The following is a 27,761-nucleotide window of genomic DNA, read 5'->3' on the forward strand; positions in this document are numbered from 1 at the left end:
TCCATGCCCGAAGATATGTCAGAGGTCTCATATACCATCAAAGTTCACTATATCATCAGAGTTTTTTAACTCTATTTCTTCTTCTCATGATTGTACTCAGATTCTACAAGCCTTGCGGGGATGATGTAAAGTGATGCTAATGTGATGAGTTGAGTCATGTAACATGCCTAAGTAACTTTTGACCTTGTCATCCACTATCACACACAATACCTTGATCTCCTTGTTTCTCCTACTGTGCCTCCACACTTGCTCTCGGTCTGTGCTTCAACTTTTAAACGCCCATCCTGGTATCATACCGACCTTGTAGCCAAACACCCCTTTCCTCGACTCGGTCGATCCTCTGGATCCTTCCGTTGGAACCTATAGAAACTAGCAATCAACACAGTACTCCTAAACCTCAATATGGGCTCCTACAACAACACGTACTCCATTGAGCGCTTAAGCAACATGAGTGGGCAGAATGACATCTACAATAATTCGACTTTTCCTGCAATTACTTGTTCGTGCTAGGCTTACTTGTCTTGCAAAATAAAATTGACCCCTCCCCTCACTATTTCAGCCTACAATAAAATTAGAGAAATTTGGTCAAAGAATTTGGCTTTGGCGCAGTGATAGTTTTGACTTCTGCAACAATTGATAAATCTGGCCTAACAAATTTGACAAGAAAACCCTCAAGCTGGTAGGATGCACATCTCTAATACCACTGTAGTATTCCTTATGGAATATTTGGCTAAAATCCTCAATAATTCATTCCAGAAAAATACATGATAATAAATTTGCACAATTTTATTAGCACAAATAAAATTGCAGATGTAAAAGAAATTAGAAATGCTGGAACATAGAATAAGCAAGAGACATATGCAACAAACTCAACAAATCTTAGCCTTATTATTATATTAAATATGGTTTTGAGAACCTGTTACAAACACCAACAAATGGCTGACAATAGCTATTACATCACTCGAAATGAAGCCCAAATGGTTCCAAATTTGCTCACCAATTGATGCCTGTGATGCAGGAAAGTGTTCCCTCTGCGGACAGAGGCAACCCCTCTAGCCCTAGAGTGGGTCTAGTCACAAACAAGGACAGATCAACAATAGTTTTCCTTAAACTGTCATAGTTGGAGGCCTACCTCAACCGGTGGTCGATGGAGTTCCGTTGCGCTGCTCCAGCGTCCGCTTCTTTCTCCTAATGAGTGATCAACCTGAAACAATGCAAAGGAAATACAACAAAGCACGTAACCAGAAAACAACTATGTTCTATTTACTCACAAAGTCAAGAAGTCATGAGCTATCAAGTAAATTACATACAAGACATAGGAAAACATCATTGATTGTATTAATAATGAAATAAGAGTAAGCTTACAACCAAAGTCTTGACGTCGCAAGCCTTCTCAGAGGGATCCAGCCAGCATGTTCTTCAAGCATTCACTCTTTGAAGATGGATCTCCCAGCACACAAAGTTCTCTCTCACTCATAAGTTTTACACAAAGTTAAGGGCACTTCACAACCTTCCACAAGCTATCAACAATCCTACACTTGTCACACCCACACCAACTATCTAGCAAAACTCACAAACACCAACAACATTGCTCAATCCAAGAATTTACCAACTAGCCAACTATCCAACTAGCAGAGCATAATAATGGTGAGAGTTTAAATAGGAGTCGTCTCCATGAAAGGTGGAAGAGTGAGCTTATCTCCAAGGAAGGTAGCACAAATGACGGCACTGCCACACCAGAGGAGGAAAGGTGACACAAACTATGCCAACAACCAGGTCTGGAGTCATCCAGAAGGCCAACTGTTGGAACAAATTCGCCCAATCTGGATCATCGCGGGTGCATAACTGAGCTTTAGCGCTGACATCGCTAGTGAGCAATGTAGCCAGTCAGATCATCGCTAAAGATAATAAGTAACCTCGCGGTGGAGCATGAAATCGGACCATCGCGGGAATCAGATGTACTTCCGCACTGAGAGCCCGACTAGACTGTTTATGAGCGCTGTTCAGCGCATGTATTAAGTCCATAGTCGCAATGACGCAGATAACTTAGGAAAAGTGGGTCATTTGGCAGCACAAGAGAGCATTTGTTCAATATGAGCAGGTTTGACTTGGACACATGACATAGTAGAAAGACTGGGATGAAGGCAGTGACAAATTACTGTGTAACAATGCCGATGAAGCTCTATGAGACTTTTGAATGAATAATCCACAATAGTGAGTTGGGGTCTCGTCCAACACACCAAGAAACCCAAGGGATTTTTTCCTATGGTTCTCTAAGCCTGAAAATGAAGTTCTCGAAACTCTCGAAGAGAAAATATTCGAAATCCAAGATATCCCAAATGACTTGCTTTCCCCTCTTTTAAAGATTTGATGGATCTCTCTCCAACCTTCTAGAAGCACTTCTATTTTATTATTTTATTTTCATTCTAGATGCTCATCCCTTTTATTTTATCTAAGGGACTTTTTTCATTTTATTTTATTTAAGTCACTTTTAATCTTGTAAAATGATTAATCTGCCTCTACATTTTCTCTGGTCACTGAAAGTCACTTTTCATCAGCCCATCTTGTAGATCTCTTTATTCTGGTCCCAACGAGCTATTACACTAATAAGGTGTTTCTCCGAATAATTCGCTCCAAATAAAACCCTTAGCATATTTAATTAAAATATGCTTGATAATAACCTTGTTTTAAGGGAATTGTTGGAATGCAACAAAACCAAGAACAAATTGTGCATAATTGACCCTAATGGTGAAATATAGCAAGCGAACCCCATCAGACCCCATAAAACTCCTCCAAAACCCTTCGGGCCCACTGATTACGTAATCTCACTCTTGTGACTTGGGTGAGATAACCCTTGGAAATCCACCCTAACTGCGTCGTAAGGGAAACCAAAAATGGGGATATTACATACAAATTAGTCTAGGGTGATTTGTTGATTGTGCAATTGTTGGCTTTTAGCGGTGTTGATTTCTGGTAGCATCGGATGTGCTCTAACTCTGAAAACTTGCATGGAGGTTTAGACACATGCATTCTCCAATACCCAGAAATCGTTTTGGGAAATTCCACCCGGAGATAGTTTTATTAAAATAATTAATTATTTTTAATGGGTCCTTAAGTCTAAACTTAGGAAATTAAAATAATTAATGGATATTAATCTAAATTGTGGGTGAAACTTCTAGAAGAAGGCAGAGATCAAGTCAATATGATCTTAGCCATTGATTAGAATTTAATTTGGGCCATTGATTGATCAGCCAGAGGATTGTAAGAAGAGGCTTGATGGGCACTTGGAGAACACACAAAGAGAGTTAAGAAGATCGAATTTATGAAGCAGAGCAGCTACCGGTGAGAAATTCTAAGTGAGCTTTTGAAGTGAGGGGTAGGGATAGTTTTGGTTGGAGATTTCTCTTGATCCGGGAATACTCAGCAGAGGAGGCAGAGAGAGATCCAGGAAAGGCGACACTAAGCAGGAAGAGGTTGACGCAGAGCTACACAAGTCCACGTAGAGGCAGTATAGGCTGACGTAGAGGTAGTGCAAAAGCCTTGAGGGAGTCCGAAATTTGCTGGAGGGTTCAATTTCTGTAGCTAGAAGCTAGGGTGTGAGACCGGGAGAGCAAAAGTCTGAATCTTAGAGGCAAATCGATCAATCGGGAAGAGTGACCCAGATATTAGATAGTGTGACGCCGGGCTGACGCAGACACTATGCAGAGGCAGCCAGGGGCTGTTCATTTAGGGGCTAGATCAACTAGGATTTCTAGTGATAGTGTGAGGTAATCTCACAAATCTCTCTGTCAGTGATATTCTCTGTAATTGGATTGCCGGGAAGGCATCCAGAAGCTGTGTTCAAAAATTAATAATCCATAATAATAAAACCCTCAGAGTTGCTGCGTCGGTTTTCCCGCATTGGATTTTTCCAGGGACATTTGTCCAAAAATAACTGTGTAGATGTGTGTTGTATCTCTTTCTTGTTCAGTTTCTTGTTTCGGCATATTATTTTTAAAATAGTGAATGATGTATTTGTATTTACTAAGATACTTACCGTAGAACACAATAAATAACTTGTATGGTTTAACAAGTAGGAGAAGTAACATCAATTTGCTGCAATAGGGATTCCATGTTTAGGAATTTTCACAAGCGGGCTATGGAAGTTTCCTTGTAAGATTTTTTGAAGGAATGAAACGCTGATGTTAAAGGAGAAATTAGTTGTGTATGTGTGAAACTTTTTATTGCTTCTACTATTTAATTTCAACTCTTGTGTGATTGATTCTATGATCTGAAATTTAATTTCTGGTCAATTAATTTCAATGAATTATTTGTTTAATTGAGGACAACACAAGTCGACTCCCATTGATTCCAGATAGAGACAGATCACCATATACCATGATCTGATAGGATCTACCATGTGTTCTACCTTTAGTAGCTAGAGACAGAGTTGCACCTTATTTTTCGATGTCCCCTATACTATTAGATAAGAGGCTCCCTTTCTACTTTCTTTGGGTATTATGGTCATATATGCTTAACCCTCTTCATCCAGGAGATTTTCAGCCACATATATGAACTCTTGCATGCCATGCCCCGTCTGAGAATTACCATACTGATTACCTCATACTTGGCTGTTGATCCATTAGATTGGACAAACAAGCAACAAACATATATCTAGAGTGCACTAGATAAAAGGATGGGGAGACCTTGGCTTTCTCCTCATCCTTCATCTCTAGGAGACCACTCGATGTTATTGAGATTGGTTTAGAGATGTCAGAACATGCATTAGGCCACATGTTCTTAGAGCATTAGAGATATTAGCTCCAGACGTATCCAGAGTAGAGCACACCCTACCCATTAGACAACCTCCCATATTTAGAGGAGCAACTAGAGATCTATTTGGAGTTACCTTCCTTCGACCTCGGATGTTAGGAATGTGCATCCAAGCTCCTTGATGGTTTCAAAAGACTTCGACAGTGAGCTAGGGCCTACTCCACCCCCTCATATTCAACCATCAGACTTAGGAGACCTTGACATCATTGACCCCATTGCCTAATCTCCCTTTTTTTCTCTCTCTCTCTCTCTTGATAGGTTCTTGTGTTGGATTGTCCACCATTCCAGCCTTGGACAAACTCACTTAATGTTTTATATTATTGCGCCTTCATCACAATTTTATACATATACGCAGGTTTATTTCTTTGTATTATTTTTGACATTTTTCTAGGAGTTGTGTTGTCACTCCCATATTGTTTTCATATTATTTGTGCTCTTCAGTCCCATTGACCAACATTTGTGGTCATTTGTCAGACATTAATAAAGTTATCTTATCTTATCTATCTTGTTTTGCTTCTCTCTTCTAGTTTCTGCATCCTTGTGTATGAAATATCATTGTACTAGTTCTATGTTTGTTTCTTTGGCATAATCAACCTTTGGGTTTATGTAGAATAAAGCTTTGTTATGCTTTTATTTTTATTTTTAATAGTTGATGGTGAATTAGTAACTTTGGAGGACTATTCTCGGAAAGACCGAGGATCGAATCACAACGACTGCCACTATTCACTTCAATATCAAGATATTCAAATTTTCTTGCCCCTTTGGGCTTTATAGAAATTACTTGTCACAATTTCCAACATGTTCAAATTTTTGCCACACATGCTAACAATTAACATGTCTTTGGAGAATAGAACCTAGGGAGGGGGGGATTAAGTTCTCTAGCTACCAATCGAGCTATTGTCCTTTGACTTGTTATGCTTTTATTTGGCTTTTAGATTTTGTGGTATTTTGATGGTGTTTGTGCACTGTTTTAGAATCCCTTAGGCCTTTAATTTGGTAATCAATCGACCATCTAAAGCACTTTTCTTCCTAATTTTCTTTCATCATTTAAAGCTAATGTTGAAGGGAATTCCAGGGACCATAACTAAATATAAATTTTTGTAGGGATCATAACTAAAATGCATCACTTGCAATTGTGTGAAGATGCAAATGATATAATTGGAAGACTTTTCTATGCTAGTGGCATTCTCTTCAACATTTCATTTTCTAATTTAAGGGATTTTATAGGAGGGATTTAGCTGTACAACCTTTAGATATCTCACAAAGTGAAAATAAACTTAGGATATCATTGTTGGAAAAAATTGTGCAATATTAGCCTACAAATGGGGATGTGACAAAATTTGATGAGGGTATTTCTCACTATTATTATAGATGGGTGGGAAGGTAATAGTTGTTGTAGAGGGTTGCTTCTTTTGAAAAGTTGATTGTTCTGGAAGGTACAAGGATTTAGCTTTCTAGTTTGAGGTTCAATAGAATGACATAGAGGAGGTTGGGCTCTCGAGTGTGATTGTGCAAGCCACAAATGTAGCACAAGTTTGTTGTGCAACTCAAGTTTGTTGTAGTGAAGGTACACAAATATTCATTGATTGTTATGTTGTGTGCATCCTTTTAACAAGGTTTTGAAGGATATCATATTTGGTTAATGTTGCTAGGAACGTGTAGATTTATTTACAACCACCATACCTTCCTATATAGTCAAATACAAATGATGGGAAGAGTTGGTAGGAAAATTGCAAGTGTGTAGTTATGCTCAAATCCCCTATAGTCATGGTCATATGCTATGCAAATATAAAGTCTTCTATTCTTCGAGGCATTTTTGATATGTCTGATAGTACATTGGGAAGTGAGAGGTGCCATTCATGCTAGGGATCTCACATAAAGTTCTAGATATGGTAGTATTTGACAGATCATTTAAAGGTGGTGGGATGAGATGGCAATGACATTTCATATGGCAACCTCTACATATAATTTTAAATGGTATGTTGAGAGCATCCTAAGTGGTAAATGAAGAGCATTGGTAGAGCGCCCTACGTTGATGATAAGGAGGTAAGGGAGAGGTTTGCACTTACCATTACAAAGATGTTCATTTTTGATGATGCTGTTGAGAATGTAACTAGTATCGGTCTTCATAATTATTGTCTAGCTCATGACATGATGTAATTCTTATGTATTTGTCAAAAGAAAGAAAAAGAAAAATTATTGTAAAGATCAAAAGAAAATTATTTTTATAAGCATGGGTTTCATGCTCAATTTATTTTGTTTCTAGGTCTAAGCACCCATTGTGTGCTTCTAGGGTTTGTGTCATGAGTCATTGTCCTTGTCATCTTGTATTAGACCCTTCTTGGGCTTATTGTATCAAAGAAGAAATTTGTTTTTATGTCAAAAATGTAAAATGAGTCTCCTCCACCAAGTCGGCCTCATTGAAGGGACTCGACCTCACACAAACTACTCTAAATAAGTAGTGCAATTCAACCTATTGGGGCATCAATTCAAGGAAGTTCGATCTACAATTGAAATAAGGTAAAAAGGCTAAAAGGAGGAGTGTAGTAGACTTGAAGAAGCAAGAAAAACCCTAGTGAAGAAAGGAGGAACCGTAACGAAGGAAAGAAACTTGTTTTTCTCTTTTTCTTGCTCACATGTGTGAGGTTCTAAGTTGCAGGAGGGGTCGGAAATTGCAGGTTTGTAGTAGAGGCCAAGAATTTGATGTAGTAAGCCAAAATCTGTGATTGAAGCAGGCTCGAAGAAGTTTGACTCTTGTTTACTAGAAGCTGATTATTGTTATCTTGAAAGAACTCTGTTGGGATGCTAACTTGGTGGATTGGAGAAAGTCATATTGTTGGTATAAGGTCTTGGTTGTCTCATTTGATTTGGTTCTAAAGGAAGAGAAGAGAATTTTAGGGTTTTCCCCTTGAAAAAGGGTTTTACCCTGGCTAAGAGCTTACATCCTGTCTCCTTGTTGTTTTGATCTTCATGCATTTATGTTTTGGTAGTTGCTTGATGACAAGAAGATATAAAATGAGTTAATAAGATTACAAAGAAATTGTTTTGATCTTCATGCATTTATGTTTTGGTAGTTGCTTGATGACAAGAAGTATAAAATAAGTTAATAAAATTACAAATAAATCACAAGTAATTATCAAGATAAGAAAATCTTTCTGCCTTTATTGTTATCTTGAAAGAACTCTGTTGGGAGGCTAACTTGGTGGATTGGAGAAAGTCATATTGTTGGTATAAGGTCTTGGTTGTCTCATTTGATTTGGTTCTAAAGGAAGAGAAGAGAATTTTAGGGTTTTCCCCTGGCTAAGAGCTTACATCCTGTCTCCTTGTTGTTTTGATCTTCATGCATTTATGTTTTGGTAGTTGCTTGATGACAAGAAGATATAAAATGAGTTAATAAGATTACAAAGAAATTGTTTTGATCTTCATGCATTTATGTTTTGGTAGTTGCTTGATGACAAGAAGATATAAAATAAGTTAATAAAATTACAAATAAATCACAAGTAATTATCAAGATAAGAAAATATTTCTGCCTTTATGATTTTCTAACATGGTATCAGAGTTAAGGTGAAGAAAGGAAAAAGGTAGCTTGAAGATCATTTGAAGGAGGGGTTCAAGAAAGGATTAGAGGAGGAAGAAGAGAAGTCTTACTTTTTGGACCTTTAAAGATCTGTTGAAGAACACCATTTGCTAGAAGGAAGGAAGTCTTGAAAGGTAATATAGAAGTTTTGGTTCCCTATAAGCTAGTTTGAAGAAGAAAACCAATTGAAGGCTACAAAGATATCTAGACTTTATCAATTGTGACATTGACGAGTTTACCAATTACAACATCAATGAAATATGAGAATAAACTCCAAGGAGCTTCTAGCTTTAGAGCATGGAAGACGAGGATGGACCTCATCCTTGCAAGGAATAAAGTATTGGAATTAGTACAAGTAAAAGGAAAAGAACCTACAGATGATGTTGGAAAAGAGAGGTACAAGGCAAATGGCATTATAGCCATGAACCTAATTGTTGATGGAGTTAAAGATAACTTGATTCCTTACATATCCACGCTAGATACTTCAAAGGAAATGTACGATGCTCTCTCCAAGTTATTTATAATCAATTATATTAGACGAGTGGCAAGTCTAAAGAATGACCTTCGAATTGTCAAAATGACCAAAGATGATACAGTGTCCTCTTATTTTGTAAGAATTGCCCATATAAGAGATGAACTACAAGCAGTTGATGAAATAATCCCTAATAAGGAACTTGTGATTGTTGCCCTTCTAGGACTACCAAAGTCTTGGAATGCCTTTGCAGTTGGAATTAGTAGTTGGAAAAATTATCCCTCCTTTGAAGAAATGTGGTCTGCTTGTACTCAAGAAGAAGCTCGTCTTTCCTTGATAGGAGGTAAGCAAGAAGATGAAGAAAATACCTCAAATGCCTATTTTGCCATTTCAAGAAGAAAGGAGGAAATAAGAAATTTAAAGGGTCAAAGAAAAATCATGGGAAGATTGACCTTTCTAAAATAGAATGTTATCATTGTCACAAGATGGGACATTATAAGAACCAATGCCCCGATAATCCTAAGAACAAGAAGAGAGAAAGAGACCAAGCTACAATTGCCATTGATGATAATCCTCCAAAGAAGACCAAAATTGAAGATTCTAAATTCAAAGACTTATTCTACTAACTCTTTAGGGTTGTTATCCCTTTTATATCCTTTATTTATAGTATAAGTCATTGTTTTTAGGTTTTGTAGATTTTTCTTTTGATTCCTAGGGTCATAGATCTAATATGCATTGATAAGAAGTTCGTGAGTTGTTTTGATAAATTAAAGAAATCCCTCACAATGTCTGGATCGTTGCAAAATCATGAGGGAGCTTCTATTTTTCTCAAAAGATAAGTATTCCTTATTTCCTTCATTACCATGTTGATTCCCACACACACACACACACACACACACACACACATATATATAATATATTTAGCTTTATTTTTGTTACTTCTTAATAATCCTTTCCTTGTGTTTAATTTGAAAGAGGGTTTACAGGAATATTCTAAAGAAAGGATTGTGGCCAAATTTAGTGGGAGCCTCCAAAAGGAAGAAGACTTAAAAATTATGTAAGAAGCTTTGTTGCAAATAAAGCCCTTCAAGTTTTGTAAAGAGAGAAACGCAAGCTATGTTTAAAATTATAAGATTTGTAGCAAGTCTTCATCATATAAGAAGGTACGACCATTTTGTCTTTAAAATTTCTTTATATTAATAACTCTCTCATGTCTAGGGTTTTGCTATAAAATCATAAAGATTGTTTTGTTAGGGTGCTTAAATTAAATCAACCCTTGTAATAACTATCTTTTGCTATTTATTCACTTTGGTGAAACCCTAGCTTGTTGATTTTTAGGGTTTGATGATATTATCTAGGGTTTTTGATAAAAACCCTAGTAAAAGTTGAAATAAGATTCTAGGACTTGAAAGAGAAACCCTAGATGCTTTTGTTATGGTTAAAACCCTAAAATGGCTTATTTGTTGAATATCTAATATTAAAGTTTTGATGATAATAATTGAATGTTAATGCTATAATTGAAACCCTAAGAAGGTTTAGGTCTTGATATCTAAATTTTAATTTCTTATTCAAATTTTTTGATAACCCTAGATGCTCTCATTGATAAATTTAACTTCATGCTCTTGTATATTTGTGCTTGGTCGTACTTGTTGATAAGATTTGCAGGTACATAGTTTTCAAGAGGTTGATGATGATCTTATGATGATGTTGAGCATGATGGAAAAATGGAGATGTAAGAACCTTGATGTCATTGAAGTTTACATTGATGTTTGGAAGTTGACCTTGTTGCCATATGAAGATAAAAAGAATGAAGTTTTGGAAGGTCGAAAGTTCTCTAATGACATAATGATGCAAAAGAAAGAAGAAACAAATTGTTGATGATGGACTTATCTCCTTAGTTGAGAAGGAGCTTGGATGAAGAAAAGTGTATATCTTCCATAACTTGAGGAGGACATGATATGTCATGACTAACAACCGTACAAGCTGTGGAAGAATCTAGGGCAGTTAGAGTTAATGATATTCTTCTTTCATGATAACTATTTGTGAGGTACTTAACTTTACATCTTAGCACAATCTTCAATTGTTATTATTATTAGAGTGTCTTCTTAGTTCATCAAATAGTTACCAAAAACAAAGAGACATGAACACACAATGTTGGCTTTCTGACAGGGCCAAAACTTGGAGAGGAAAACCCGCTTAAAATTCTTCTTATAGAGATTCCAATTGGCGAATACCAAGACCATGACCCTTGACCTATCAAGCCACTCCAAGACCAAGCCACCAATCCTCTTCTTACTGCTGAGATCATCATCATCATTATTGCTTCACAGAGATCATCATCGTTGCACCATCACTGCTCCTTGAGATCACCACTGAGATTATATCTGCACCTTCATCGAGATCATAACCTTCAAGAACGATGTCATGACTGCACCTTAATGTAAGTCGACATAAAGTGTGTCACTATGAGATCCTTCCATCATCATTAGGTTGAGACTGTGATCATCCTTGTCACTGTCATCACTGTTATTTCTCATTATGCCGAGACTGTAATGGTTGAGACTGTGATTATCTTTTCACTGTTATCCCTGCTCCTTCTCATTATGCTGAGACTGTTATATCCATCCGAAAACTTATACACTCCTTCAATTATAACACTGCAACATAGTCTTCATCTGAGATTCCTGTTCCATTACTTGTCCGAGATATCACTGAGATTATTAGCGAAATTTTAGATATATCAGAAGTAGCAGAGGTTTATGTCAAGTTCTGAAACCTTGTAATCTTATCCGAAAATCTCAGATGAATCTGAGTTCTGTCACTCCTTCTGCACAGACCCTAATGGGGTATATATAGTGGTTCTGTCTACATAAATAAGCCGACTTGTATTGCTGAACCAATGTGTCTATTATTTGAGCCGACTTGTATTGCTGAACCAATGTGTCTATTATTTGAGCCGACTTGACTGCCTTTTAATTCGATTTCCAAGACAACGTGATAGAGAGGATGGTGCTTGTCATTTGGAGGGCTACTTTACATTGTTTATGACACAAATATATTTTTCTTATGCTCAAGAAGAGTTGCTTCGTACATGACTTGACTCTTTGACATATCAATAAATCCTATGGCTGTCAATGGGAGCCACTAATAAATAAATAAATCTCTTGCTCATGAAACCCATGCAACAAGGTATACAGAAATAATTTTGTTCTCTTTATTACATCCTTTACAAAGATCACGTCATTATGAAGACCGAACCTAGTTACATGCGGAGAGAATGAGATTGGAGAACGACTAAAGCACTGCTTATGGTTGGTCTTGTTTAATGAGTGGTGAACAAAGACTCAATTGTTTTCAGAAGTGCTGAGGTTGAGTTTGGTGTTCCTTGAGAAAGTTGGAAAAGGAAGCTTCCATCGAGACTTGTTTGGATATTGTGATGACCTAAGCAACATCAAAATGATTGAAGACCCCAAATTTTATGCTAGATATTGATAGTAAGAACCAATATATTGGAAGTTTGATAATGGTTGGGGTCGTGAAGCTATAATAAGAGTTCTTATGGATGAACAAGCAGCTGATGTGTTGATATCTCCCTGAGAAGTTTGAATATTTGATAAGCATGCTTGGATTGATTTGGTTGAGAGAGAGATGAGTACCTTAGGTTGTGTGCTCGAATGATGGTACTTGGGAGGACATCTTGGTTTGTTGTTATTGAGATCTCAGTTATTGTTTGGTCTTGACGATGTCTAGATCCTGGTGTGGGAGGGTATATTGGTCTTGATATGGAACTTTGTTTTAGTGATTTAACCATGATGATACCTAGATCCCTGTGAGGGTTGGTGTCTTGGCATGAAGGCCTAGATTGTTAGTTTTTGGTAGCATTGGAAGTGCTCTAGCCTTGAAAATTGGTGGAGAGGCTAAGGCACATGAGTTTTAAAGAACCCATAAACTGTTTGGAGAAATTCCATCCGGATTGTATTTTATTAAAATAACTAATATTTTTAATGGAGTTCCTATGTCTAAACTTAGGGAAATTAAAATATTAATGGGTATTAATCAAAATATGGGTGAGAATGATCTAGAAGGTGGATCAAGTCATGTTTTAATCTTAGTTGTTGATTAGAGGCTTAATCTCGACTGTTGGAGACTCAACAGGAAAAGTATTAAATGGAGGCTTGGGGTTCATTTGGAAATACACACAGAGAGATTGAGGAAATTGATTTTTTGAGGTGAGAAGTTCTTAAGAGGGAAATTGATTGGGGAGATCTTGCAGCTGAAGGGTAGAGAGAATCCGGGAGGAGGACTTTCCTGAAAATACAGAACAGAGAGGAGGAGAGAGCTTGCAGAGAGGCAGCGCATTAGTCGGGAGAGCTCACGCAGAAAAGCTGCCTGTCATGCAGAATCTAGAACTATCAGAACAATCGGAACTGTTGGGAACTGTCGGAATTGCCGCGAACTGTCGGAATAGCCGAGAGAGTTGACGTAGAGGGCAGAGAAGGTGATGCAGGGCTGATGCAGAGCCAATGCAGAAATAACCTGGGTTAGCCAGTTTTGTGCCGGATCAGCTGGAATTTTGCCGGGTGAAGTGAGGTAAAACTCACTCATATTTTCCGCCAGTATTTTCTCTGTAAAGGATTGCTAGATGAGCATCCTAGATTTGTATTCAGATATTTCTCAAGCGTAATAATAAACCCTCAGAACTGTTGCGCTGGTTTTCCCGCGTTGGGGTTTTTCCGAGGACTATTGTGTCCAAAAATAAGTGTATGACTATGCTATGTATCTTGTTCTTTGCTCTGTTTTTTGTTTCATGAGATCAAATATTTAATTAGTGTAGGTTGCAAAAGTAATTTGCTTCAGTATTCAGAAGAATAACTTGATGAATGTAATTTAAAGGAATCAAGTAGGAAAAGTAGATTCAGATTCGCTGCAGTAGGGGTTCCTTCAGTGTAGGAATTTTCACATGGTATCAGATGGTTGATTTTGAAACAGGAAGAGCAGATCAAGTGTTGAGCAGTGAGGCCGAAAGCTGCACTTGGCAACAATTCGAATCCCCTTGAAGGGATTGTGCAGTCCTTGCCAGGAAGCAGATCCAAGGAAATCTCTCTTTGAGTGAGACGACAAAGAGGTACTATTTCTAGTTTGTGAATTTGCAAAGGCAGAGGGAGTGACGCAGAGCCTCAGGGCAGTGCTTGAAGGGCGCAGTTTCTGCCGGGGCAGAAATTCGCTGGAAAAGAATGAAGACACGTAGAAGGAGAATTTTCTCTCAGAGAACTTTCCGCTAGAAAGTTTGAATTTCTCACTTGCTGAGCAACTGAGTTGTGCTAAGCAGTGACTAGAGGAGTCAGTTTGACAGTTGGGTGAGATGGCATCGCATGGGCTCATAGATCAGGACAGGTTTGAAGGTGCTTCCAACTATGTCATATGGAAGACCAAAATCTTAGCTGTTCTGGAGGAATATGATCTCGAGGCCTACGTCGATAATGTTGTAGCTGTTCCTGTTGACAACGATCAAAAGAAGAAGTACAAAGCCGAGCAGGGGAAGGCAAAGAAGCTCATTCTCGATGGAGTTCGAGATCATGTGGTCTCACACTTGTAGGGCAAGGATACAACTCGAGAGATGTGGGAAGCCTTGTCTTCTCTGTATGAAGGCTCTTCCGAACAACGGAAGATGTATTTGGAGCTAAAGTTGCAACGGACTTTGATGTAGAAAGGAGAAGGGGCGAACCTCTATCTTCAACTTCTTCAGGGCACTAGAGACCAACTTGCTGCAGTGGGTTCCACTCCTGAGCCAATCGTGATGGTGAGGATAGCCCTGAATGGAGTCTCGAATGAATGGCAAGTTTTCGTCCAAAGCATATTGGGCAGAGAAAAACTACCTTCATGGGAGGAGATGTGGGCGGCTCTTCAACAGGAGGAGTTAAGGAGGGACCTAGTAAAGGTCAATCTCAGTGGCAACAGTGGGAGTGGCACAAAGACAAAGGAGGAGGAGGAGAATGCAATTCTAGCATTGAAGGGACAACATAAGTTGAAGCGAAAGAAGGACATTTCGAAGGTGAAATGTTTTAGTTGTGGTGAGATGGGCCACTATGCATCTGTGTCCTTTGAAGAAAAAGGACAAGGATGAGAAACATGATCCTAAGGCTGCTTCGACAAAGATTGATGAGCATGAGTTTACCATGAGTGCCCATGCATTTCCAGGAGGAAGATGGGGCGATATTGAGCTGTAGTTGGGAAGATTACATGTGGGCAGGATCCTTGAGGAGTCCACCTCTTGGATCAATTCCTTGCTATGGGAGCCCAAGCTTCAGCAGTAGTGATATGGACTTAGTGTCAGGTGATGCATTGGAGTGTTTGGAGGACAGTTGCAGTAGATGGGGACCATAGATTGATCAACGCAGAGCAAGGTTGGCAACAGTGCAGTTGGCACAGTGTAGGAGTCAGTAGTAGCGTCGAAGACTTAGAGGGTTAGAATCAACAACAGTTAAATTCCAACATTCATTGTATTATGTTAAACACAGTTAAGTTCAACTTATTTTGGATGTTTTTCAGTTGCTTCTCTTAGCGACTGAGTTGCAGTACGGATGCAGTGTTAGCAGTGGCAGTGCTAACAACATAGCAGATGCAATGTTTGAGAGGGAGCTGTTGTACGGATGCAATGACGACAGTGGCAGTGACATGGGCAACAGTACAGTAGCAGTAGCAGCACAGTGTTTGTGTCAACTGCAGTGCAGAAAGCAAGTGCTTCAGAAACAGAGCAGCATGCAGGTGGACATTGTCGCTAGAGCACTTTCCTCACTAAGAGGGAGTGTTAGTTTTTGGTAGCATCAGAAGTGCTCTAGCCTTGAAAATTGGTGGAGAGGCTAAGGCACATGAGTTTTAAAGAACCCATAAACCGTTTGGAGAAATTCCACCCGGATTGTATTTTATTAAAATAATTAATATTTTTAATGGAGTTCCTAAGTCCAAACTTAGGGAAATTAAAATATTAATGGCTATTAATCAAAATATGGGTGAGAATGATCTAGAAGGCAGATCAAGTCATGTTTTCATCTTAGCCATTGATTAGAGACTTAATCTCGACCATTGAAGACTCAACAGGAAAAGTATAAAATGGAGGCTTGGGGTTCATTTGGAAACACAGAGAGATTGAGGAAATCAATTTTTTGAGGTGAGAAGTTCTCAGGAGGGAAATCGATTGGGGAGATCTTGCAGCTGAGGGGTAGAGAGAATTTGGGAGGAGGACTTTTTGAAAAATACAGAACAGAGAGGTGGAGAGAGCTTGCAAAGAGGCAACGCAATAGCTGGGAGAGCTGACACAAAAATGCTGCCTGTCACGCAAAATCTGGAACTACAGGAACAACCGGGAGAGCTGACGCAGAGGGCAAAGAAGGTGACGTAGGGCTGACGCAGAGCCAACGCAGAAATAGCTGGGGTTAGCCATCTTTGTGCCGGATTAGCTGTAATTTTGTTGGGTGAAGTGAGGTAAAACTCACTTAGATTTTCCGCCAGTATTTTCTCTGTAAAGGATTGCTAGATGAGCATCCTGGATTTGTATTCAGATATTTCTCCTGCATAATAATAAACCCTCAGAACTGTTGCACCGGTTTTCCCGCATTGGGTTTTCTGAGGACTATTGTGTCCAAAAATAAGTGTCCTATGTATCTTATTCTTTGCTCTATTTTCTGTTTCATGAGATCAAATATTTAATTAGTGTAGGCTGAAGAAGTAATTTGCTTTAGTATTCAGAAGAATAACTTGACGAATGTAATTTAAAAATCAAGTAGGTGAAGTAGATTCAGATTTGCTGCAGTAGGGGTTCCTTCGAGTGTAGGAATTTTCACATAGATGGTATCTATATCCAGTTGGATTGATACCAGGGCTGTGGCTTGATAGTACCTATAGTGGCAAGTTGCCTTGATGACACCTTAGTCCCTGTCGGATTAATACCTTGGCAGTTTTAGTCCTTGATGGTATCTAGCATTGTGTATGCTTTTGTACTCTTTTGGAACATTTTAAATTGAGGTCAACCTTGTACCAGTTGAATAATTATGAATACCTCCCTAGTTAAGAGGGACTGTTGAGAAATGTAACTAGTATCGCTCTTCATAATTATTGTCTAGCTCATGACATGATGCAATTCTTATATATTTGTCAAAAGAAAGAAAAAGAATAATTATTGTAAAGATCAAAAGAAAATTATTTTTGTAAGCATGGGTTTCATGCTCAATTTATTTCATTTCTAGGTCTAAGCATCCATTGTGTGCTTCTAGGGTTTGTGTCATGCGTCATTGTCCTTGTCCTTGTCATCTTGTAATTAGACCCTTCTTGGGCTTATTGTATCAAAGAAGAGATTTGTTTTTATGTCAAAAATGTAAAATAAGTCTCCTCCACCAAGTCGATCCTATCTCCAACAAGTCGGCCTCTTTGTAGGGACTCGACCTCACACAAACCACTATAAATAAGTAGTGCAATTCAACCTATTGGGGTATCAATTCAAGGAAGTTCAATCTGCAATTGAAATAAAGTAAAAAGGCTAAAAGGAGTGTAGTAGACTTGAAGAAGCAAAAAAACCCTAACGAAGGAAGGAGGAACCCTAGCGAAGGAGAGAAGCTTGTTTTTCTCTTGTTCTGGCTTACAAGTCCGAGATTCGGAGTTGCAGAACGGTCTAAAAATTACAAGTCTGCAATAAAGGCCGAAAATTTGATGTAGTAAGTCTAAATCTATGATTGAAGCAAGCTCGAAGAAGTTTGACCCTTGTTGACTAGAAGCTAATTGTTGTTATCTTGAAAGAACTTTGTTGGGAGGCTGACTTGGTGGATTGGAGAAGGTCTTATTGTTGGTCAAAGGTCTTGGTTGTCTCATTTGATTTGGTTCTAAAGGAAGAGAAGATAATTTTTAGGTTTTCCCCTTGAAGAGGGGTTTTTCCCTGACTGAGAGTCTACATCCTATCTTTTTGTTGTTTTGATCTTCATCCATTTATGTTTTGGTAGTTGCTTGATGACAAGAAGATAAAAGAAGATATAAAAGAAGTTAATAAGATTACAAAGAAATCACAAATAATTATCAAGATAAGGAAATCTTTCTGCCTTTCTGATTTTCTAACAAATGCTTCAATACTTGGGCAATGATTGCTATCATTTGTAGAACTTAGTGGTTTGTTGAAGACATTGGAGGGAAGGAAGAATTGACTATCATAACCTATGAGAACTTGTTTAGATGGTGTGGGATAGATGGGGATAAGCTCTAGTGCTTGCACAACTTGCTATATGTCTCAATTTCAAACCCACTTGACTTGGAGTCCATGAGAAGTATACGAGTGAGAGTGTTAGAGTGAAGTTGCCACTAGACAAACTTTGATAAAAGGTATACAAAGCATTCAAAGTTTGACAACGTGACTCAAGTTTAGTGATTCTTATTGATTTTAGACAAATATTTTTGAGAGTTCATTGTGTTGAATAATGTAACAAGTGTCGGTCTTCATAATTCTATTTGATGAAAAGAAAGAGAGAAATTTTATTGTAAAAGAAAAATTATTTTGAAGCATGGGTTTCATGCTCCCTTATTTATTTTCTAGGGCAAAGCCTCCATTGAAGGATTCTAGGTTTTGTCATGAGTCAATAGAGTCATTGCCACCTTTATTAGACCCTTCTTGGGCTTTTGTATCATGTAGAAGGAATTAATTTTGAGTAAAAATTGTCATTTGTCACCTCCAGACTAAGTCGATCCTGTCCTCATGAAGTCGGCTTGGATTAGGGCTATTCGACCCAACAGAAAGAGTATATATAGAGAGGCAACTTGACTCATTTGGAGCACACACTCAACAAGTTCGATCTACAAGAGAAAGAGGCAGAAAAGAAGAGCGAAGTTGAGAAGGAAGGAAGAAGCTGGGGAAGAGAAGAATCAAGTTTTTTGACATCTCTCGCTCACACGTGCAAAGTTTCTGCACTGAAGCTAGGGCCAAAATTTTTGAATCAATTGCAGGTTCGAAATTTTGAAGTTGGGGGGCGAAATTCTGGATTGAAGCCGCATCTAAGGCGCTGACACTTGGAGACTTTGGCAGGGATCATCTACTTGAAGTAAGGATTGATTTGGTGATTGGATGAGGTCTTTGTCTAGGTCTAAAGAGTCTTGGATTGTCTCTTCTTGATTTGAATCTACTAGTAGAAGAGTTGGACTGGGTTTTCCCCCTAGATAGGGGTTTTTCCCTGGCTGAGTGCCTACATCTTGTGTCTCTTGTTCTTGTGATCTTCATATACATTTAATTTGGTAATTGCTTGATGAAAGATAAATTAACAAAGAAGTAAAAGAAGCCAACATAATTCACAAGTAATTATTAAGAAAAGAGGAATCAAATCCTAATTCATATAAGCATTGATTTCTCTACACATTGATCTTTTGATAGAGTATAAGTGCGCTTACCATGTTTTGATTGAGTTTAGTAAGGTTTCTTGAGTTTTAATAGAGTCTTGACCAAGTCAGCCTAGTGCCACAGTTTGGCCAATTAACTCATGTTTATGACAAGTTGAATTGAGTTGACATGTTTTATAATTACTTGTCAATTGTGTTGATTTGGGGTAGCCTCGGATGTGCTCTAGCCACGAATTTTGGTGGTGAGGTTGGGGCACATGAGATCTCCAATACCCAGAAAGAGTTTGGGCAGATTCTAAACAGATAAGGAGATATTAAAATAATTAATATTTTTAATGGAGTCCCTAAGTCTAAACTTAGGGAAAATAAAATATTAATGTGTATTAATATGAATCTGTGTTAGCATGGTCCAAAAGACATGGATCAAGCCAGATCTAATCTTTAGCCGTTGATTAGGGACTTAATCTCGACCGTTTAATTATCAAGAGGAAAATTATAAGAGGAGGCTTGAGGGTCACTTGGAGATTACACTAGATGATCAATCATTCTATTCTCTAGAGCGAGGTATGCTAAGAGACATAGAATCAGTGATCGGGAGAGCAACTGAGGGGCATTGAGTACAGAGTAACAGAGAAGGCAAAGATTGTGCCGGGAGAGTAGCACAGGAGCCAAGGAGGGTGATGCAGAGCCAACAAAGGCTCACACAGAGGCTTGCAGAGCTGACGCTGGGGTTGCAGGAGCAATTTTGTGCTGAGGAGTTGCCGGAAGGGTTTTCCGGAGTTTCAGCCAGGAGATTTCTCTCAAGCTACGAGGTATAGCTGTTAAGGAAATTCTTTGTTGGGTAGGCCAGTTATAGCACCTAGATTGTACTATGATATTGCTTAATAAGAAAACCCTCAGATCGCTGCACCGGTTTTCCCGCATTGGGTTTTTCCGGGGACATTGGTCCAAAAATAATGGTGTCATGTGGTGTATTTGTTCTTGTTTCTTTTAGTTGTTGATCTGTAATATGTTGAGCATGTTTATTTTCAATATTTACTTTGTAAATAACTTGTTAAAGAAAAATTAACAAGTAGGTAGGAATAAATCAGAAAAAGTGCATGAAGGGTTTCTAAATTAAGTAAACTTAGAAACTTCAACAAATTGCTGATACCATGATTCATCTGCTCTTTCATATCACAAGATTTTGTATTACAGAGAGAAAAATGTTCATAGATTTATCCATTTTATCAAAAGGAATAGACTTTATTCTCAGAGGGCATGGAAGTTACTTGTATTGCATAATTCCTGAGATTAGCAGCAGAAGTATTTGAAGTGACTAACAAGACGTTAGTATGCTGATCCATAGGAGGCTGTCTAGATAAATGATTAGGATGATGCTAAGTTGTAGCAGGGCTTGGTTGGAATGAAACTGAGCAACTTTGGTTAACGAAAAGGGTTATTAGCAATGGTGATGGCGGGCTTGCCATCAAGGACACTAAAGAATTCTTGCTGAGCATGAAAGCAATTCGCCTGGCACAAGCTATTTAAATTTTAATCTTTGCCAATAAATTGTTCTTTGTTTTCCTTTTTGTTTGGCATACTGTATCTCCAACTACAAATTACATCCAATAGTTCTGTTATTTATAATGGCATATGATAGTGTGTTAGTGTGTTATTGTATTTTCATTTTGACCTACTGATGAGAAAGACAATGATTCATCTATTTCAAATTGTCTAGTCGGAGTTGTATTGGGTTTATTTATTATACATTACTAACTTTTTGATTCTCTTTTGCTATGAGATGTTTGTTCTATGTTAGTGAGTTTCCTTACTATTTTCCCTTGTACTGATCCCTGGAATTTGGAGAGCCCCTCTAGTCATCCCTGAAACTTGTCGCTTGATCATTAATAACTGAACCTTGGGATACCACGTTTCTTATAAATTTATGTTTTCTAAATTAATTTTACATTTCTTATTAAAATTTCTCTATTCAAAGTTGCAAACTATTTTCATTTGCAACTTAGATCTTTCACTTATAAGTTATTATATTTATTAAACCTTTTGCATTTATTGTCAATTGGATTCAAATTGTAGATAGAGATGGAGTTTGAAATTTGGTATTGACCTGATCTCTTGAACAAAGTAGTCCATCTCAATTAATATGTTTATTATCTAAATTTGTGACCTCCAGTCTTTTCAAAGAAAAATAAAATGCTGAAAGGAAATTCCAAAATATTATAAATACGTCATTGTAGACATGCATATATTTTTAAGGCACATAACTTAGGGACACTGTCTACTTTATTTTTAAATTAGTGAAAGTCTTATTGATCATTTTGGGAGAATTTGCATGTTAATACTAATTTATAGATCAGATTGATTTGACGTTGACCTCTGTAGTTCTTCTTCTAATGATATACCATATCCAATGATGTTGGGTGCATTGTTCACCTGAAATACACTGGGATGAAAACTCTCTACATAGTCTTAACATGAAACAACATCAAGTTGTTTAACCATGGAAGCCTGCATTCTCAGATCTACAGTTCTTATTTATATATCATATTCTTAATATGTTATAATGCTAAATGCGTAGTTTAACTTGTCTTTTGTTTCCTGAAAATGTTTTGTTTTACAGATCTTGGATAGATACAAGGAGTCCTTTAATGCTAGGTCAAAAGACAATAGAGAGAATATTGGTCCTCTACCAAGAAGTGTTATTTTGGTTGGCCATTCCATGGGAGGTTTTGTTGCTAGAGCAGCAAGTATTCATCCTCATTTAAGGAAAGGTGTAGTGGAGACAATTCTCACACTTTCGAGTCCACATCAGTAAGGACAATGTTTTTCTTGCTTCGTAGCTTGTTCTCTTATTCTTGTACTACTTTTGGTAAAGCATGAATAATTTAATTGGTTATTTTCCTTTCTAGCTAGTGCTACACATCCAACTGTTAATACTTGTAATCAAAGGCCTGACACACTTATGTTCCAGGTCACCACCTGTGGCATTGCAACCATCTTTGGGCCATTTCTTTTCACGAGTGAACAAGGCTTGGCAAAGTGGGTATCAAATTCAAAGGACAAGATCGGGTCTCTGGATATCAGATCCACTGCTATCTGGCGTTGTGGTTGTATCTATTTCTGGTGGTATTCGTGACTATCAGGTGTGCATGTCATATTATATCTTGTCAGGTTTTCATATTTTCCAAGAGCCATACATTAAAGGAGTGTGTTGCTTGTTCACGTTGATGCTTAAGGTTGAACTCTCTATTTCTGAAGGCTCAGTAACATAATTATTCAAACATATCTTCTATAACCTACGTATCTAGAAAATTTGTAATCTCTGGATGAGTTTTGATAATGGAACAATTTTACAAATAAAATTTTAGGGTTGTCTTTGAAGATAAATAAATTCAAATTCAAGGTAGAACAAGGACAAATGAAATTTTTGCTAGAAGAATTGAAAAATCATGGGTCGTATAGCTTGGATGCTGTGCCAGTAAACCAATAAGCTTTTTTAGTGTTGCACAAACCAAAAGATATATTGTAGTATGAAAGAAACGGTCATTTGAATTTTTTGTACTTCCAACTTCGTAAATATTGGATAATGTGTGGGCTTCTGTAAGTTAAATTGGATAGTGCAGTTTGTGAAGGCTGTATTTCAGGAAAGCAACAGACTGAGAAATTGTTAATTTTAGATAACAACCGTATGTTCTATATGCTTAAGAGAAATTTACTTCAATTTTCTTATTAGCCCAAGGCCCCAATATCAATTTCCAGATTAGCAGTCACATTAACATGATAATAAATGCAGATAGAACATAAATAAAAGCAGTAGAAGACAAGCCAAGACAAGAGGACACAAGATGTGGCGCCAGCCAGGGACAAACCCCAATGTGGAGAAACCCTTTGATCAATTCTTCTTATTATTCTTCAAAAGTTCAACAGAGAGAGAGTACAATATGCAATATTCACTTGCCCAATCAAAGTGAAATTTGTCCAAACAAACAAGAACCACATAAAGCCCTAACCAAAAAGGTAACGCTGGTCAAAAGGGTAGAATTTGACTTCCAAAACAGCTCGGTCAAACCCAGTCAACTCGGCTCCAGTGGTCATCTGAATCAGCCCAAAACAGTCCCGAAAAAATCAGTCAAATTTGGTCAACGCTGCAGTCAAACCCTTCTGCAGTCAATGCTGGTCAAACAGTATGGATTGCCTTGATTTCTGTGCCCAGAAATGCGGGCTGCCCAAACAGAAATTCATAATTATCCCACCAAAGTTGCAGTCAAACAAGGTCAACGCTGCTGGTCAAACTTCCCTGAAATTCGGTCAACGCTGAAACATAAAATCTGTCTTTTTCTTCGCACGTGTAGAGGGAGAGAGAAGCCTAGAAACCAGTACCCAATCATATGAGGAGAGAGAGATGTATGAGAAGATGAGTTATGTCCAAATGAGGCAAAGGCACCTTCTATTTATATGCAAACGTTGAAGATGAATAGACGTGACTGTTGGGCTACATTAGTTTGCTGGCCGACCTTGACAATTTTTCCATAAACAAAATAAGTTCATAATTCCATTTGTACATGTCAAAATGAGATGATATTTAGATCAATCCTACACCTCTCAGAGAGAAGAATCGAAAAAAAATATCAGCTACATCATATGAGCTGTCCAAGATGGAGTTTGGCCCTAGTTGCCAAATTTAACAGAAATTCAAACAAGAAATCACGGCGAGCTGCAGAGGCTTTGGAGCTTATTTAGAATGTTTTTTTGTTGATTTGTGCCAGCTCAAGCTTTGCGGTAGCAGTGTATTTCTTGATGTTTGTTGATCATTTTTTCAAAAAAGTGGTTGTGTTTCTTCAAAGTTAAATTGGATGCACTTGATGATAGAGTACCCATGGGGCTTTTCGATGGAGCAAGACAAGGCCCTCTTGAATTTAACAGTGCTAGAGGAATCTATCATCTCGTACCTGCTAGTTCTATTAAGGCAGGTTTGGGGAGATGTTCCAACAATTATGCCACATTGATCGCCTTGGAAAATTTTGATAAAATGTTCTTTGGAGAGGGACATAAAAAAAATTCTGATGTGTGGTGATTCTGCCCTAGTCATAAACTGGATGAAAGGTGGTTCTCCGATAACTAATTGTCAACTTGAAATTGCGTGAATATTTGGGTTAAAGCCTGCAGTCATTTGTTCTGAGACTAGCTAGCTGGATGTGATGGAGAAGGAGAAAGATGGGGGAAATACATGAAGGGGGAGCTGGAGGAAACCTGGAGCAAATCAGTATGGACACATTTCATACAAGTATGGAAGCGATTGATACAAGAGATATAGGTAAGAATAAAGAGATGCGGGTACATTTGCTGTACAACACAATAGGTGTGGATTGCATTGTGCATCAATTTGGTAATCACAATGGGTCTAAAGATGCAGACAATGGAGATGAGGAGTCTGTATGGAGTTGTTTGAGTGATTGTGGGTGGTCTTGTCGCATTGTCTTTGACAATGTGTAGTAGTGTAGAATCCATTCAAGCGAACATTTTCCCCTGCATTACATCCATCTTAATCCCGAGGGTGATGGTGGTGTCCATGTGGTGGTGTGTTCCTTGAATGCCAAGTTCTCTTCTATTGAGAAGGATTCGTGTGCTCCCTCTGATGAGGGGATATGAGCACCTTAGGGTGGGAAGCTTGTGACCAGTTTGAGTGTAAATTTATAGATTTTTGATAGCGCAATGATAATTGATGGACCTCTTTTCTTGGAGGGTCCTTACTAGTTGAGGGTGTAGGGCTTTTCTAGTCGTATGATGACAAAGCCATGGTTTTCGTGGGAGAGGATTCTATGATGTATGAGGGAAAGTCAACTTTTAGTGTGGCCTTAGTGCAATCTCTTGTGGAACCTTTAGCTAAGGCAATCCAGGTGCCCTCCCAAACTTATATTCCGAATAATGGCTTGCCCTGTTTGGATCCAAAGGATTTCAATTTTTTCCCTGTTGATAATGAGTACTCATAGGGGTGCATGCATTTGGAGACTTGTGGGGTTCTGTTCTTTTTGTGCTGCATACTAGATGAAGATCGTTTCAATTATGGGTGTTTGTTGAACTGGGAGGCGAAGGATATATCCTTGAATTCCTACTGGGAATTGAGTTGAAAATATCAATGTGGAAAAAGTCGAAGTCAGGATTAATTCGGCAAGGGTCCAAAAGTTGAAAAACTTGTTAAAGTCGAGAGTTTTTTGAAAAAGTCGGCAAAATTAAAATAACACAAAATTATTCATTTTTTTTTTTATTTTTTTTAACATCTAGAGTCGAAGTCATAGTTTAGAGGTGTTTTTAGTGTTTTACTACAATGTCATTCTTTACATGTGAATTCGATCACTAAAAGCATGTTACACTCTTGCAGTCTGCATTATAAGTGCATTTTATCACCAATGTTTTTCAACATTTTCCACAAAAAATATGATCATAACGGTGTTGATTCTTGGGAATGTTCTTCAGCTATTTACACTTCCTTGCTTGCTAGTCTGGATACTCCTTGTCCTCTTGCTCTTATGTCTCACAATCATGCTCGTCGAGGTAGGTATGCACTTCTTTTTCATAGTCTTCTCAGTTTCTTATAGAAACCTTCTGACAGCTTAGCCTCTGGCTAATGTCTCCTTTATATTTTTTTGCACATCTCATATAGATCCCTATTGTTTTGCAGACATAACAACCAGCAAGAGCAAACCAATAATAGTCGTATATGTTTCAACATTCAACAGAATATAGCAACTAAGCAATTAATTTTCTCAATAACACCAACCAACTATAATGCTCGAAATTAAGATTCAACAACAAAACAAATTGCACAGCACAACATTGTCATCAAATTTCTAGGGCTATGTTTGAAAGATTCCACTCTTTGCCTTAAGATTAAACAACAGAAAATTATATCATTTTCGCCTTTGCGGCCTCTTTATCTGCGGCCTGGGAGGGAGGCTGACTTTTTGGGTCGACTCCCGATTAAATCGGGAGTATAACGATTAAATCGCGATTTTTTCCTTTCTGAAAAAGTCGCCAAAAAGTCAGGGGATTAAATCATTTAGTTTAAAAAATCGCATTTTTAGGATTAAATCGGGATTTTTTGCAGACTTTTTCCACACTGGAAAATATGTCTCCTTATTGTTTAACACAGATGTTGCAGCTCACCATATGTTATATTGTGGGACTTGGAACATTGCTATTTTCCTAGCATATATGTAGTCATGTGTAATGTCCCCAATTAAATTAATTTGGCTAAGATGAATTTCTATTTTTGCAATTGGGTGTTGGGAAATATTTTGGCATGTAAACTTAGGAAAAGTGGGTGGAGGGAGTCCCCACTTAATTTTTGGAGAGATGGAGGCCACCAACATTAGAGAAAAAGGAAAGATTAAATTGGTAGTGGGATGTGGGGCCACCCAAAAAGGGGAATTTGAACCCCTTAGGAAAATTGAATTGCTAAGGGAAGGAGGTCGAAATATTGGATGGAGGGACCCACATGAGGAGGCAAGAAGAAATTATAAATAGAAGAAGCATAGAAGCTATTGGGGTCTTTTGTTCACTCATCTATTTCCTTTGTTGCTCAAGTTGTTTAGTTGGGTCACAAGTGCTGCTTAGCATAGAGTTCTCCAAGGGGAGAATTCACCCTTCTTTTGGTGGACTTTGAGTGCCACCCTAGGGAGGTAAATTTGCTGCTACATTTGAAGGGAGGCTTGTGGAATTTTGGGAGCATCTTTCAGCCATTCCCCTTAGCTAATTCGTGCTCCAGGGAGGATGCAGTAGAGAAACTCGTGCCACTTATTTCAGCTATTTTCCAGGGGGTGTTTGCTGGGAGAAATTTAGAGAAGTTGCTCCAGGGGAAGACTAAGCTTTGTGGAGAATTTCAGGGCTGGAGATTGCTACTTTTGAGAGAAACAATTTCATCTTCCTAGGACCTACACGGGGGTCATTGGATAACATTTATGTGGAGCTGATTTTAGCTATCTTGTGCCGAGATTTGATGTGAGACTTTTCCCCAACATCCGGGAAAACTTCCTTTATCGTTCCTATTGCAGATTGAGGAGAAATAAGGAGGATTTCAGCAGATTTCATCACTGGGGGACACAGTGTTTGTTTAGGAGGGTGTAGTGCCAAAATAGGGCAATTTTGGAAGGTTGGAATTAGCCAAAACCCTTTTTGGATTTTTGTGGGTTTGTTGAGAGGAGTCCGGGGTTAAATTTGCAGAATTTTCCAGGCAATATTCAGGCCAGAAGTCCCCTTTTTGTCCAACAATACATTTTATTATTTAGCCAGTGATTGCACGATTTTGCAGGGTTTCTGGGTGGATGGTTTGGGGCGGATTCCTTTGTGGGTTTGTATGAGAATTTTTGGGAGAAGTTAAAACTGCATTTTTCAGGCGATTTCGGGCATCATAGAGGGTCATTGTCAGCATTTCTAATGCAACAACAATTGCCAATTTTTGGGTCTGCGCAGGAGGGTATTGGGCTGAAGTTTCTTAGCTCTTGGGGTCATTTCCTCCACTTGGGTTTGCTCCAG

At 38.1% G+C, this 27,761-nt stretch overlaps 1 protein-coding gene across 3 annotated transcripts in view; it reads left to right on the forward strand.

Annotated features, from left to right (window-relative positions):
- LOC149205501 (phosphatidylinositol deacylase) overlaps nucleotides 1-27,761 on the forward strand; it is a 301,939-nt gene that overhangs the window by 49,979 nt on the left and 224,199 nt on the right. For all 3 annotated transcript variants that reach the window (XM_089395083.1, XM_089395085.1, XM_089395082.1), the window contains exons 3-4: nucleotides 21,850-22,040; nucleotides 22,201-22,372. In XM_089395083.1, the coding sequence (XP_089251209.1) occupies nucleotides 21,850-22,040; nucleotides 22,201-22,372 (363 nt within the window). The remainder of the gene's footprint in view (nucleotides 1-21,849; nucleotides 22,041-22,200; nucleotides 22,373-27,761) is intronic.

Source organism: Pinus tabuliformis, chromosome 1_2 (assembly GCF_031772625.1).
Source record: "Pinus tabuliformis cultivar Carrire ecotype Pingquan chromosome 1_2, CPIR1, whole genome shotgun sequence".
Lineage (NCBI taxonomy): Eukaryota > Viridiplantae > Streptophyta > Pinopsida > Pinales > Pinaceae > Pinus > Pinus tabuliformis.